Source organism: Leptidea sinapis, chromosome 4, assembly GCF_905404315.1.
Source record: "Leptidea sinapis chromosome 4, ilLepSina1.1, whole genome shotgun sequence".
NCBI classification, from domain to species: Eukaryota; Metazoa; Arthropoda; class Insecta; order Lepidoptera; family Pieridae; genus Leptidea; species Leptidea sinapis.
Window position 1 is genome coordinate 8,322,353 of NC_066268.1, and position 15,721 is coordinate 8,338,073.

Here is a 15,721-nt window from a genome sequence, read left to right on the forward strand (position 1 = left end):
GACGAGCAGGATGGTTAGCTGATGGTAATTGATACACCCTGCCCATTACAATGCAGTGCTGCTCAGGATTCTTGAAAAACCCAAAAATTCTGAGCGGCACTACAATTGCGCTCGTCATCTTGAGACATAAGATGTTAAGTCTCATTTGCCCAGTAATTTCACTAGCTCCTGCGCGCTTCAGACCGAAACACAATAATGCTTACACATTACTGCTTCACGGCAGTAAAAGTTGAATTAATTACAATAAAGTATTTAATGAATTTAATATTTATAAAACCATATTGTTAGGAGCCGTGCGTAATCGAGGAGCCACTCAAAATTTTGGGGTTCCAAATATCCTGAGTGACATTCCGTAGTAATGAGTAGGAAATATTGTTACTAACAGATGAACGTCTTGCTCGATTCGAAGTAGAGATTAAATGAGAGGTAAAAAAAATATATCGAGACTATAAAAATGCCAAATATAATTTACAATTGCAATTTTATATGAAGCTTATCTTGACATCATTGTCGAAATATAATAATTAATCAATAATCCGTCATCCAACGTATTCCGGCCATTTTGACCAGATCGTCGGTCCATCTTGTGTTCTTACAAACACTACGATTTACAGTCTTCCCTTATAAATATTCAGAATTCCTTCTAAAAAATATCACCACCTCTTTTTAAGGTCTCTCTTAATCTCCCCACTACAATGCTGTGTCGCTCAGGACTTTTGACATTCTTAATTGACAGTTCTATGACTGTGTTAAAAAATCAATAAAAAAGTGGCATTTATGGTTTTTTAAAATATAATAAGTATAAAAACAAACATTAATAGTACAATTACTCATACGGGCAGCGCTGCCGATATTAATACAATATTTGTGTTGCAGAAGAGGGCTATTCGCGCTATTTATAACCTAGGCCCTGAGGAATCATTAAGAGCAAAATTCAAAGAAATTAACATCTTGACTGTTGCTTCACAATATATTCTTGTTAGTGCAATGTATGTTCATAGGCACATAAGTGAATTTGCCAGAAACTGTCATAACCATAATGTTAACACCATGAACAGACATAAGCTTATAACGCCAACTACTCGGCTAAGTCGAGTTATCAAGTCTTTTGTGGGGCGATGTATATGCTTTTACAACAGGATCCCAGAAAATGTTCAAAACAAAAGTATTACGTTATTCAAAAGAATTGTTAAAAAACGTTTGTGTGGTAAATGTTACTATAACATAAATGACTTTCTTAATGATACCACAGATTGGGATGGAGCGACAGCCCTCAGGCTATTAAATAATAAGTTTAATTGTATAATGTTACTTTGAAAACATATTTTTTGATGAAAAAAAAGCCCGCTGAGTTTGTTGAGGCATTCATTTTGGAATGGGTGGTAGTTTTTTGACTTTCAATAATTGATGTCACATCCTATTTTGAATAAAAATATTTGAATTTGAATTCATATATTACCTGTAGTAAACGTTGGCATACATCATTGGCACGTTGTCTGCGTTTGTGAACAGCCTCTCCATCTGAACAATATTGGGTTCTTTCGCCCCCCTCTCTCCTTGGATGTACACGAAGTCTCCCTTCCCGTACTGCGTCTGAGGGGGCGCGCCCGTTGGCAGAGATTCGTCTGTGCTTGATCTAAAATATTATGTTATCTATCTGTATATATTTTTTATATTTACCCACTTTTACACATGTTATATTGTCCCAATCTTATTTACTTAAAAATAAATAACACATATAAACATCCATGACTCGGAACAAACATCCATATACATCATATAATTGTTTGCACCTACCGGGATACGAACCCGGGACCTCTAGCTTAGTAAACACTAGGCTATTTGGCTACACAGTTTGTATCGGGAAAAATGCAAATAAAAGACTTTAGCTTGAGTGTAAGTAAGTAAGTAAGTAAGCAAGTCAAGTTCGCGTTTTATCACACTCATCTAATTTTTACGAAAATAAGTCTGGGAGGCTCCTTTGCACAGGAAGCCGGCTAGATTATGGGTACCACAACGGCGCCTATTTCTGCCGTGAAGCAGTAATGTGTAAGCATTACTGTGTTGCGGTCTGAAGTGCGCCGTATCTAGTGAAATTACTGGGCAAATAAGACTTAACATCTTATGTCTCAAGGTGACGAGCGCAATTGTAGTGCCGCTCAGAATTTTTGGGTTTTTTGAGAATCCTGAGCGGCACTGCATTGTAATGGGCATGGCGTATCAATTACCAACAGCTGAACGTCCTGCTCGTCTCGTCCCTTATTATCATAAAAAAAAAGTCTCAGTACGCTCTATTGATCTCAGCCTTAAATTTGTTCAAAGGGTGTGATCCGAGTTTAATATTAGCTAATTACTAAGATCCACGATGAAATCGGGGCAAAATGTTTATTACTCTAACCTGGTCTCATCTTCTTCATCGTTCTCCTGCAGCAGCTTGCACTGCTTGATGAGCTCGACTGACGTGGTCATGGTGTCCTTGGTGAAGTTGAGCGCGGGCGATATGAGGGTGTTCCGACACAGGAGGTCGCGCTGCTCGATGTAGTACGCCTGAAGCTCCACCGCGTCTTCGAATATCTGGCTGTCTGTGCGCGACAGACGGCGTGCTCTGTGAATAATGTTACCATGGATTTAATCTAGTAATACGTATCCCACTATTACATATTATTACTGAAATTAAATGACTATAACAGAAATGTAGGCAAACGTGGTCCCTAACTATGGGCGTGATGAGAAAGCTGATGGTCACTCAGACGACAATGGAGAGGGCTATGGCATATATAATCGGTGTCCTTCCGCTGCCACCCACTCTCGCCTCTAGCCTCCTCACGACTCAAGCACATCTCACCTATAATTAGGTATATAGTTACAAACTTATCTTGGCTAACACCCACTCCAAAAATTACAATAATCGTAACTGGAATTAGATTAATTAATTACAATGCATAAAAGCGCGCAATTGTTTTTATACTTTTTAGTGCATTCAGTTATGTCATTACAGATAGAAATTCTGCCACAGATCGCACCCTTACTATTAATCGTTAAAGAGTTCCATTGATCATCATATTCGATTACGACAATTAGTTGACCATAACGACGTTACGGTAGGTGATTTAAATATCCTAATAGCATAAAAAAAATTCGGCCGCGTATCGTTAATTTGCTCCTAAGAATTGAAGAGTTCCGTTACTTTGTCATGGATTCCGTAATCAGAACCCAACCAAACTCTAACTAAACTACCTTTGAAGTATATCCTTTACAATAAAAAAAGAATCATCGAAATCGGTTAGCGCGATATTGAGTTATTCGTAAATTTGTCGTCCACATGATATTTATAGCAAATTTAAGACTTTTATGGTTTTCTCATGGATGCCATTGTCAGACCTGGACTAAATTACAATGGGACCACACGGGAAGCACCAGCTTTCAAATAAAAAAAAGAATTATCTAAATCGGTTCACCCAGTCGAAAGTTTAAAGGTAACAAACATAAAAAAAACATACCGACGAATTGAGAACCTCCTCCACTTTTGAAGCCGGTTAATAATATTTATTTGTTGATTTTAAATAATATTTACTAATAGACATTTTAATTATTTGATTAGCTTATTCGGACGTATAACGTTTCCCGCGTTTATTTGCAAGGCTGCCTGACATTCGGAAAACTTCAGAATTATTATTATGATTATGGTGTATTCACCTGCAGGAATACGATTTTTGAACTATATGTTCCAATCTTATGAATTGACATATATATTCTGTGTTGGTGGACCTTGAATAAATAAATAAATAAATTATATTGATTTTGTTGTCAGCGATATAGTCAAAAATTTGCATATTTTTGATATATTCTCAGGTATTACTTTATACCAAGTTTATTTGTAAGGCCGATAGAGTTTAAAAAATAATGAAACAAAATTAAAGAGACGAGACGCAAACCTCTCAAAAACAGCGAACATGTCCTGCTGGAAATGATCGAGCCGCTTGTACAGGCCTTTGTCGAGTCGTCTCTTGACGAGGTCCAATGATATTGCGCGCACCTTCTCTCCGTTGGCCGGTTCGTCGTGTTCGGGAAGCTCCGCCATACTGTCTGAGTAGCACCTGTGTAAAGATATTCATGTTTTCATAAAATGCTCACGCTTTACCTTATTTATTTACGGTGTGTGTGGATTGATGCATCTACTGTAGATAATAAAAAACTCTAGTTTTTACGTATTCACTTACATTTACTTTTTTGACTCGTGTAAAGCGGTACAGTGCTCCCAAATTAATAATGCGCATACAGATCTTCGCCACTTTTCGGCAACGGTCGTATTTCCCGACCGTCGGGAGACGATATCTATATAGAGTGGTAAAATGCATTACTTTTGCATAATTTAGTAGAATTATATTACAATAATAATAACAAGAGGGGGGTGTAATAGGAGCCCTATATAATTCCACATAGACTGAACACGTGCATTCGGCACCAATACTTAAAGACGACTGACTGACCGGCTACCACAGCCGACGGCCCGATTTGTTTCCGTATTGTGAACACATGATTTGACTCCTATTACTTTCGCACAAGGTGCAAAATGCAAGTGCATTGTTTAGGGCTCTTACGATTGAATGATTCGGGTGTTTCCGGGAATACGCCCATTAGCGAAGATCTGTATGCGCATTATTAATTTGGGAGCACTGTACTTGTAAGTATTTGAAATTTAAGTATTTTAAGCTATTCTACATTAATTATTCATAGTAAATTTGTAAACAAAATTTATTTACGATGTGGGATTCGCTACCTCTCGGATTCCATCCGTGCACTCTTACCCACTGAGTGAACCATTCGAGTGACGCATGGTTCGTAAATCTTGGTATGAGTTGTTCAACTACAATTGTGGTTCCATCTACAGGATCTACTATACAGTTGATAACCTGCTTAACCCCAATCATTTTATATTAGGAAATTTAATAGAGATGTCACTCTATCAAATCTATAGAATTTGTTATTTTTGAAATGATATCCCTCGCTTCTGGGATTAATTATGAACAAGATATACCACAATTTACGATCTATGAACACAGGAACGGTTGGCTCAGTTGGTAAGAGCGCTCGGACGAAACCCAAGAGTTTGCGGTTGCGAGTCTCGCATCGTTAATAAATTATTGTAACATATTTAATACGTATAATTAATCCCAGAAGTGAGACATACATTCTAATGATATAGTACTTCATACAATATCGGACTTGAGCTTGATAATGTTTAGATGCTTCAAGTTGTTTGTGACAAAATGTCTCAGAATTTTGGTTTTTAGGAGGCAGGACTACAGTTGTTATCAAGTGAACATCCTGATCTTCCAATAATAAGAAAGTGCTTCTTTATTTACCTGCCCTCTTCATCCTGGTGGTTGTACACGGTAGTAAACAGGTTCAGCAACAGTTCCTGTACAGCGGCCGGGACGTCTGGTACAGCATCGTCGTCTTCACTACAATGTAAGGTATTATATGAACTTTTGAATTTTTTTGAAAATAAGGGACGAGACGAGCAGGACGTTCGCTCATGGTAATTGATACGCCTTGCCCATTACAATGCATTATTGACTAACCAAAAAATTCTGAGAGGCACTACAGCTGCGCTGGTCACCTTGAGACATAAGATGTTAAGTCTCATTTGCCCAGTAATTTCACTAGCTACGGCGCCCTTCAGACCGTACCACAGTTATGCTTACACATTACTGCTTCACGGCAGAGATAGCCGCCATTGTGGTACCCATAATCTAGCCGGCATCCGGAGCCTACCACTGGTAAATACGCCATGTTTCTCTTGTGCCTTTTAAAGTTGACATAGAAAGTTTTTTTTTTTTTATGGAATAGGAGGACAAACGACCGTACAGGTCACCTGTTGTTAAGTGATCACCGCCGCCCACAATCTTGCAACACCAGAGGAATATCACAGGAGCGTTGCCGGCCTTTAAGGAAGGTGTACGCGCTTTTTTTGAAGGTCGTATCGTCCCGGAAACACTGCACAAGGAAGCTCATTCCACAGCTTTGTAGTACGTGGAAGAAAGCCCCTTGAAAACCGCACTGTAGAGGACCGCCACACATCCAGATAGTGAGGATGATATCCTAACTTGTGGCGTGTCGTCCGAAGGTAGAATTCGGCGGCAGGAATCAGGTTAAACAGCTCTTCGGAACACTCCCCGTGATAAATGCGGTAGAAGACACACAATGAAGCGACGTCTCTACGCAACGCCAAGTGATCCAGCCGTTCACAGAGCACTGTGTCCCCGACAATTCGAGCTGCTCTGCGTTGCACGCGGTCAAATGGATCGAGCTGATACTGGAGTGCGCCAGACCAGAGATGACAGCAATACTCCATGTGTGGCCGGACCTGCGCTTTGTAGAGCGCTAGAATGTGGGCCGGCTTGAAGTATTGCCGTGCTCTATTAATGACGCCCAGTTTCTTTGAAGCCAATTTGGCATTGCCTTCCAGATGACCACGAAATTGGCAATCGCTCGAGATTTCGAGACCCAGTATTCCGATACTAGGCGAGGCTTTGAGGGAAGTGTTGTCGAAGAGCGGTGATACGACAAATGGGGTTTTTTTGTGGTAAACGCGCAAACTTGAGGTTAAATTGGACAAGGTTCAATTTTCCCCATTCCGCGACCTTCTCAAGAGAGGACTCGATAGAAGACACAAGTTTCTCCCGGCAGTGGTCGACGATTTCCCGAGAGAGACCTGCATGGCCAGTGTATTCGGCGTCACCAGTGCTGTCGTCTGCATAGCAATGAATGTTGGAGGTGTCCAACATATCATTGATATGCAAAAGAAACAGCGTGGGAGACAGCACACAGCCTTGGGGCACTCCAGCATTCACGGGCTTCGGGTTCGAGCAATATCCGTCGACAACGACCTGTATGCTGCGCCCAGTGAGGAAGCTGGAGGTCCACTTGCACAAGCCCTCGGGAAGCCCAAATGATGGAAGTTTGGAGAGGAGCGCCTTGTGCCATACACGATCAAAGGCCTTCGCTATATCCAGGCTAACTCGCAGGCCTTCCCCCTTGCTTTCAATAGCCGCTGCCCATCTATGTGTTAGGTATACCAGAAGATCACCTGCCGACCGACCATGGCGAAACCCGTATTGTCGATCGTTGATCAACTGGTGACCCTCTAGATATACTAAGAGCTGACGGCTAATTATGCTCTCCATGATTTTGGAGAGCAGGGAGGTAATAGCAATAGGCCTGTAGTTTGCCGGATCCGAACTGTCTCCTTTTTTTTGGATCGGATGGACAAGGGCTGACTTCCATGAGTCAGGGACTACGCCTTTAGAATAAGAGTGCCGGAATAAACGCGTTAGCACCGGCATCAACTCAGGGGCACACTTCTAAGCACGATTGGAGAAATGCCACCCATGCCATATTGTTAGCGGATATTGAGTACTTAACGCAAGACAACGATGTTGGAGATCTCTAGATGTCTTAGGTTCTTTTACGATTTGTGTATGGCATTTAATTGTGTACACCACGAAACATATCATGAAAATTGCATCATTATAGAATCTGGGGCTTTTTTATAAATTATGATTATTTCTTACATTAGAATTGATGTTAAGAGATACAAAGAGTTCACTTTTGTAAAAACTATCTGCGAGTTACGTAGTTAAAATAACTTGTGTGCTACAGGGTCCCATACTTGGTCCGTATTTTATGTTTTATAACTATTGACCTATCTCATATTTTTTGTACTTATTATTGTTTTTGCGCTACGATGATACTTCAGTTTTGCTTAAATAAAATGACGCAATAAAAATTATAAAAAAATAAATGCGCTGTTAAAGTAATTAATTTGTTGAATGTTAATAATCTATTGCTTAAACAAATTGTACATGACAGATCATTGACGTGAAATAAACAATTAGATTCACAATGACGCTTATAATAATTAGTATTAGATTGTTCGATTACGCAACGATCAAGCGTGTGAGGGAGGACTTACGCGCTACAGTACTATTATTTCATAAAAAAATATGATATTTACCGTAAAAGCTGCTTGGTCTGCAGACACACGCGTTGCAAGATCAGTGCGTCCTTGTATATCTGTGAGTCAGGCTCGTTGTACTTGCACGCGTTGTCGAACATCAGGATGAAGTCGGAAGCGAGTTCGTTGACGGACGTGTACACAGAGTTCTTCAGCTTGTGTGCGATCCGCTCCATGTCTATAGGGTTCTTGATAAGCTCGTAGTAATCGGGGTACTCCGTTTTGCTTGGCAACTTCATGAATATTAGCGCGAGTTGCCGATTAGCTGTAAATTAACATTAATTAATTAATTGTACACAATTTGTTATGTTTTTAAAATGATAACCCTCACTTCTAGGATTAATACACGGATGTTCCTAAATGATGTTACGGAAAATTGGTTTATTTGGGTGAATTATGGGTTTTATTTTCGTTTCCATTCCCCGCTTCCTCACTCCGTTCTCTCTACCCCTACCTCACGCCACTCTCTCGTCCGTGGATCACGTGCTCACGCGCAAGCGCGCAGCGCTCCGCAACCCGCGTTTTCAAATAATTTAATGGCGGACGCGCCACCTAACTTTTTTTTTAATGAAAATAAGGGACAAGACGAGCAGTACGTTCAGCTGATGGCAATTGATACGCCCTGCCCATTACAATGTAGTGCCGCTCAGGATTCTTGAAAAATCCCAAAAATTCTGAGCGGCACTACAACTGCGCTCGTCACCTCGTCAGATGTTAAGTCTCATTTGCCCAGTAATTTCACTAGCTACGGCGCCCTTCAGACCGAAACACAGTAATGCTTACACATTACTGCTTCACGGCAGAAATAGGTGCCGTTGTGGTACCCATAATCTAGCCGGCATCCTGTGCAACGGAGCCTCCCACTGGTAAAAAAAAACTAACCTCATCAGAGACTAAGTGACCTAACCATTAAACGAAGAAGAAAGGATTTATATAAAAGTAAATTGTTTCCCCCGGGGGATGAAGAGGAGTACCAGCATTTACCTGGTCAGTTCCCTCCATCCCTGTATATCTTTCCTCACCCGGACATCCATTTATTTTTTTATGATTTTATGGTAAGTAGCTTTACCCGTGTGTTCATTTAAATGTCGCTATTGTAGCTCTACTCTGCATAATATCATTTTCCGTTAGCTACAAACCTTTAGGGTCCCTATAGTCTCTGATAGCGTCGTACAAAGTCCTCAGCTTCTGCTCAAAGGGTGACATCTGCCTAGACTTCGCCGGTTTAAATGTCTTCAGCGCAGGCCTCTTGTCATAGCTGACGTTCAACTCCTTCAGTTTCTCATTGAGCACTCGTTCTAGAAGAGTCGCGTCTTCGTATATCATGGAGCCCTCCTCGTTGAATTGCCGGCAGTTTGAGAACATCAGGCGAAAGTCTGCCACCATCTCTTCTATGCTCGCGTAACGGTCGTTCTATAAAAAATAGAAAAAAAAAGCACATAAGCCGCTATAAGTGTCAAAATGATAGCACAATACTATGGGTGATATAATATAAAAAGTGTGTGCGAACTTATGTACGCAAGCAAGAAGTTATTCTTCTTTATTTTTTTTTATTCCTAGTGCTATTTTACGTGATGAGAAAAAACAAAATTTTCATAAAGACTATTAAATACAACCAATGAAAATATTATTATACTACATAATTTAATTAAATAACGTATAATAAAATACCATTAAATTATTTTTATACAATAAGAGAGAAATTATTTCTTTCATTTCAAATTTATTTAATTATGGTGATGTGACGGCGTGCGTGCGCATCGTAAAAATTCACTCTGAATTTTTTTCCTTAACGCACCAAAAGAAGTAATAACTTCAAAAATATATTCAAAAAATTATGAACTCATAGCTCATATTAGTAAACAAGCAAGTGAAGAGGATAGGTTAACAATTTGGCATTTGTACTTTTCATCGAAGATGGCGGTCGCGTCACGTAAAAGGTATGAAAGTGGGCAATCATTTGGCTGTTTCCCATCTTTATTGCTGTCGTCAGTCATTCGCTACGTCACTACTCGTGAAATCAAATAATAATCTGAATCACTTAAAAACTGTGACACGACTAAAGAACCGAATGGTGAAAGGCCAGCAACGCTCTTGTGATTCCTCTGGTGTTGCAAGAGAATGTGGGCGACGGTGATCACTTAACACCAGGTGACCCGTACGCTCGTTTGTCCTCCTATTCCATAAAAAAAAAGAATTAATTTGCCCCTTTATCGTTAATTATATTGATGTAAACAAGTCACTGCACTCTCCCCACGTATGCCGCTAAAAGTACAGCATCCATATGCAAAGGCTTATATAAAATAAAGCTATAATGATGCTAAATCCCCCATAAGACTTTTACCATTGTGTGGGGTGTTTGAAAAATCAAAAGTGTAGAAATAGAAATATATATTTATTATTTACCATAGGGAGTGACAATAACATAACATATTACACTTGGTAAAAGTCATGAAGTTACATCAGTTTGTAAAGGTGCTTTGAAATGGGGAGAGAACTGAGATACCTAAAGAAAGTATAAGTCATCTTTGGCAAAGATGCTTTAATGTATTTTTAGAATTTGTGCTCAGCACTGACCTCTGCTTTTATATACCACTGGACTGGCGGCTGTCAAAGTGCTTTTGTGCCTGTTTGATTTTGGCCATTTGGCGCTGTTGGCCATGTAGCGAGAGTCTGTGGTACTAAAACTAGTGATGACAATCTCAGCAAACATCGATACATGCTGGGAAACTATTTACAAAAAAAATTGTGTACTTTATTACGTTGATTCTTGATGTTTCATAACACGGAAAACGAACAAAATTAATTCAAAATGTAAATATGCTTCAAAGTATTGTGCGTTCCTTCGCAGCCATTTGTATTATACGTCAAAATTAGTTCTCTGGACGCTCGCGAGTGGCGCTTCAAATAGGCACATAAAATTTTGCTGTCAAACATATGGAACAGCCTGTCCAGTGGTATTTATATGTTTAATTGGTGGTTTAATTCATATTTGATTTTGGGTTAAGAATTTAGCCTGCTTTAAAGCTGAATACTAAACAATGATCACAATTAAGTACCTTAATGTTAGCCTCAATCATCAACATATCAATGGGCTTGTCTATGACATTGTAGTACTCGGGGTACAACTTCTTGCTTGGCTTCTCCATGAAGAGTAACATGGGCTGTCTTCCATCAGAACACGTGAACTCCATCAGTTGCTTGGATATGTAGTGCAGCTTCTTCTTCAGCGGCGTGTTTGGCTTCAGTATGAGTGGGGACGGTGAAGATGTGTTGGGTAGTGGGTTGACTCGGGGACGACCTGGAATGATTTTTTTTATGTTGTATCCGATGGTGACATCAGAGACGGAGAAACCAGCTGGTGAAGGCATTATTTGCCTAAAAGGTGACTCTGGCCACTAGCTGCTGTAAACCTACGTTTTTAAGAGAAATAAATTATTATTATTATAAACTAGGCAAAGGGATTGTACGCGTATACAGCCTATCGATTTTTGTCAGTGTTGATGTGAAAATAAATAAATGAAATATAATAGATAGACAACAATTAAAAAAAATTTGAGAATGCAATAGCTAAAATGCACGAACTCATTTATTTATCCTCGTATAAAATCTATCCGATTTTATTAATAATATGAAAACTCCTGCCTACAAAACTTTTTAAATTAACTTATAGTTTTAAAAGTAAACTGAATGATCGAGCTTGTAAAAGAAAGTCACAAAAGATTTAATTTTCCCTGCCTATTATTATTCTTCCACAGTGCGGTTTTCAAGGAGCTTTCTTCCACGTACTATAAAGCTGTGGAATGAGCTCTCTTATGCTGTGTTTCCGCGACGATACATGGGCACCTTCAAAAAAAAGCACGTACACCTTCCGGCCGGCAAGACTCCATTGATTCCTCTGGTGTTGTAAGAGAATGTGGGCGGCGGTGATCATTTAACATTAGGTGACCCGTATGCTCGCTTATCCTCCTTTTAAGCATAAAAAACCCTATGAAAGTATACAAGAACTGTATTGAAATTTTTTTTGTGAGCACTGCATTGTTGTGGTGTGTTGACTGATGTGGTTTATTTATAGTAAAACTAATCTGGCATGGTTTGAATATTGGTCCTTATTTAGGAGAATGTCAGATGTTACCTCTGGGTCTGGGCGTGGCGATCTGCGACTGATTCTTCACTGATGATAGACTCTCATCATCGCTGGATGAACTTTGCACTATGTCCAATAATTCTTGAACCCGTTGTTGCATTAATCTGCAATTAACGGCCGATTTCAATAACGTATCTCTAATTACGGAGACATCGCTGTCACCGTTTAATGACAAGATCTTATCTATCCATAGTTATGTCCATTATAGTTATAGTCCAATGCTTTAGGTTATTGAAATGTAAGCGTAAAAGTAGATTTTTCTTACCTCTAGTAAGTTAAAGTAAGGATCGATAGGTTATTGAATACCTCTGTAAACCGCCACGATATCCTTCGTATAAAGATATAATTTAATTATAATAATAGAATTACTAACTAATGTTATAACTTGTAACATATCTGAAAGCCAAATGTTATATTGTTAGCCAAGTGTCAAGTTTCTTTAATATACGGTGCGCCCCAAATATCACGGCGTCGCCGCAGAGTTGAAGTAGAATCCCCCCATTGAATGTATTCTTGTGTAGTTCACAAGCTAACTAGTTCGAAAGAGCGCTCCCACAGTCGAACTACGCGGACTTGCTCTCGGATACTTCGCTCCTTAATTCTTTAGTTCATTAACAATCCTACGGATGCTACATATTATTCCTTTTTCGAATTCCAATACTATTATATACATCGCAAACTAAATTATTAAATTGTTTAATATCATCCTGCGCAGGCTCGATGTACAAAATATTCTGCGCATAGTTGTCAATAGATATCCATTTATGTTCACTAACTATGATAGTTTTAGTTCGCATCTGGGTACGTTCTTGCAGTTCGCAGGATCTGGCAAACGTTAAGAAGGTCTATTACCAAAATCGAAAAACGAAGTTTCGGTCCGAACATCGAATTAAATCTTATTACCAAAGTACTTAGGATCCGAATAGTGCGGAAGTTTTAGATACGATCATAATGATGTCAAACAACGTAAAAGAAAATGTCAAGTGAATTTGGGAATAAGGTAAACGAAAGACAAAATGTCTAATCACGCACTTCGTATCGATCTTCGGATCCGAAACACTTTCGTAATAGGAAAATGTACGATCCGTTAACCGAAATTTCGTATTTCGATTTTGGTAATAGGGCCCCAGTATCGGATTCTGGAAAGAAACTAACAAACTAGAAGACCGACCTAGTTCATAAAGGAACTGCCAACAAGCTCCCAATCGCGAACTACTATACGCAAGCCTGATTGAAAGAAGTCGTCAATCGTTCTAATTTTACACCATCAATTGGACCCACGTAAAACTGTGAGCCTTCTAAATGGCGCCAATTAAAGTCAATGTGTCTCACACAAACGCAGCGCGGTTTTACAGGATGGCAATGATATCAGCAATCATCGGGTGGTATCTATCGAACCGTCGGAGGTTCTCAGTCCGTAAAATGTTATTAATACAGTAAAAGCTCCTTATTCGCGCTTCCTTCATTCGCATTTTCATTATTCATTATCATAATATCGCGGATTAAAAAATCGTGACCCAAGTCCTATATTCGCGGCTAAAGATTTCTTTAAGAAATCTCTTCTATAAAAAGAATTCCAACATAGCCGAAATTGCGAATGGAATAGGACGAGATGGGTACGAACGGATAGAATCAAGTGACATTCAAGAGTTGTTTGAAATGCAAGATGAAGATTTGACTGAAATCGACTTGGAGGCAACGTTAAATTCACAGCCCATTGAAGAAGACGCTTCAAAAACCGGAAATGTGACATTTAATTCTTAAATCTAAGTGAAAGTGAAGAAAAAAATCTTAGTGAAGCCTTAAAAATGGCAAATGAGCTTTGTGATTTCTTTATGAAAATTGATCCGTCTATGGAACGAAGTCTTATTTTAAAGAGGCAAATTGCTAATACCACTGCTGAATATCAGTTTGAACTTAAGGACCTTTTAAAAACTGTCAAGCAAGAAAAAATTACAAAATTCTTTAAACCGTTGCCTAAGCCTGAAGATAATAATTAATAAATGGTCAAAAGCTTCAATTAAATCGTTTTTTATATTATGTTAGTTTTTTATTTTGTCACCTAGTAACGTATCCCCTATAATCCCATATAAATTACTATTCCGTATTCACGGTTTCTGTATTCGCGGCATATTTACGGAACATATACCCCGCGAATAAAGAGCTTTTACTATATACAGCATTTGATATACAAATAGGTATATTGTTTAATATACATATAAAGTGTTAAAAATTACATCAAAAAGAATTCTAAAAATATCAATTTTGAGAAAATAAATGGCTTTATTTGTTATTTAATGTTTTATATAATGAATTGGAATAGACTACGAATGTCTTTGGATGTAACTAGCATTTACAATACAGGCCCGTCCTAGATTAAATGCTTGTGACAATGAAATAATATAAAATTATTTTTATTAAGCATGAATTAAATAAAAGTGAAATAATACATTCGATTTTTTAACATACCCGATTACATGACAATTCATCCCACATTCTTAGTCCCGATATTTTTTTTTTTTGCGGAAATATTAGAATTTTGTTTTATGAAAATAAGGGACGTGACGAGCAGGACGTTTAGCTGATGGAAATTGATACGCCTTGCCCATTACAATGCACTGCCACTCAGGATTCTTGAAAAACCCAAAAATTCTAAGTGGCACTATAATTGCGCTCGTCACCTTGAAACACAAGATGTTAAGTCTGATTTACCCAGTAATTTCACTAGCTACGGCGCCCTTCCGACCGAAACATAGTCATGTGTACACATTACTGCTTCACGGTAGAAATAGGCATCGTTGTGGTACCCATAAACCAGACGGCATCCTGTGCAAAGGAGCCTCCCACTGGCGACAATACGTTTTCAGAAAATTATGCACATAATTAAGTACTACAGCTTCGAATACCGATTAATGAATAAATGGGCTTTATATTTTGTTTAAATCTAAATAATACATGTTATAATATTACTGCACTATTGCAGTGGACAATGTAGAGAGAAATAGAAAAATTAAAAAAGTCACAAAGACCAGGCTTGTGTGAACGCAATTTTTACCCATATTTTTATATGCCGCTGAAACATGGACATTGAGATAGGTTGAAAAGAAGAAAATAGACACTCTGGAAACGAAAACGTTTCGATACTCCAGAAACTAAAAATTAAACAGCACTGTTCCTCCACAGTGCAATCCCGCATACTCGCCTCCATTGGAGCACCGAATCGCCACCGAGACGAAGCAGCCAGTCTATAGAACGACTTGTCGTCCAGAGTAAAGTAGAAGGCATTAGACCGCGCAGAAGATCACCTATGCGATGGACCAATCAGATCAAATCTTCTGTGGGCGGTACATGAGTGCACTCGAATATCCTCCAACAGAGAGAGACAGGAGAAATTGTGAGGAGCTTCACATCTGCCCCTATTGAAACTTCTTAACAATCACTTTGCTATCTCAGATACATATAAATTAGAGATATGGGCCGAAGATCAAAACCCTTTACTCTAGACACTAATTCGAATAATACCTCGTATTATAATGCAATTATGAGACTGTGTC

At 38.9% G+C, this 15,721-nt stretch overlaps 1 protein-coding gene across 4 annotated transcripts in view; it reads right to left on the reverse strand.

Annotated features, from left to right (window-relative positions):
* The window catches only part of LOC126979684 (protein polybromo-1), a 53,641-nt gene that overhangs the window by 27,731 nt on the left and 10,189 nt on the right, over positions 1-15,721 (reverse strand). For all 4 annotated transcript variants that reach the window (XM_050829126.1, XM_050829124.1, XM_050829125.1 and 1 more), the window contains exons 10-17: positions 12,156-12,271; positions 11,080-11,321; positions 9,160-9,433; positions 8,021-8,285; positions 5,367-5,465; positions 3,936-4,097; positions 2,399-2,605; positions 1,460-1,636 (exon numbers count right to left, since the gene is read on the reverse strand). In XM_050829126.1, coding sequence (XP_050685083.1) covers positions 1,460-1,636; positions 2,399-2,605; positions 3,936-4,097; positions 5,367-5,465; positions 8,021-8,285; positions 9,160-9,433; positions 11,080-11,321; positions 12,156-12,271 — 1,542 coding nt within the window. The remainder of the gene's footprint in view (positions 1-1,459; positions 1,637-2,398; positions 2,606-3,935; positions 4,098-5,366; positions 5,466-8,020; positions 8,286-9,159; positions 9,434-11,079; positions 11,322-12,155; positions 12,272-15,721) is intronic.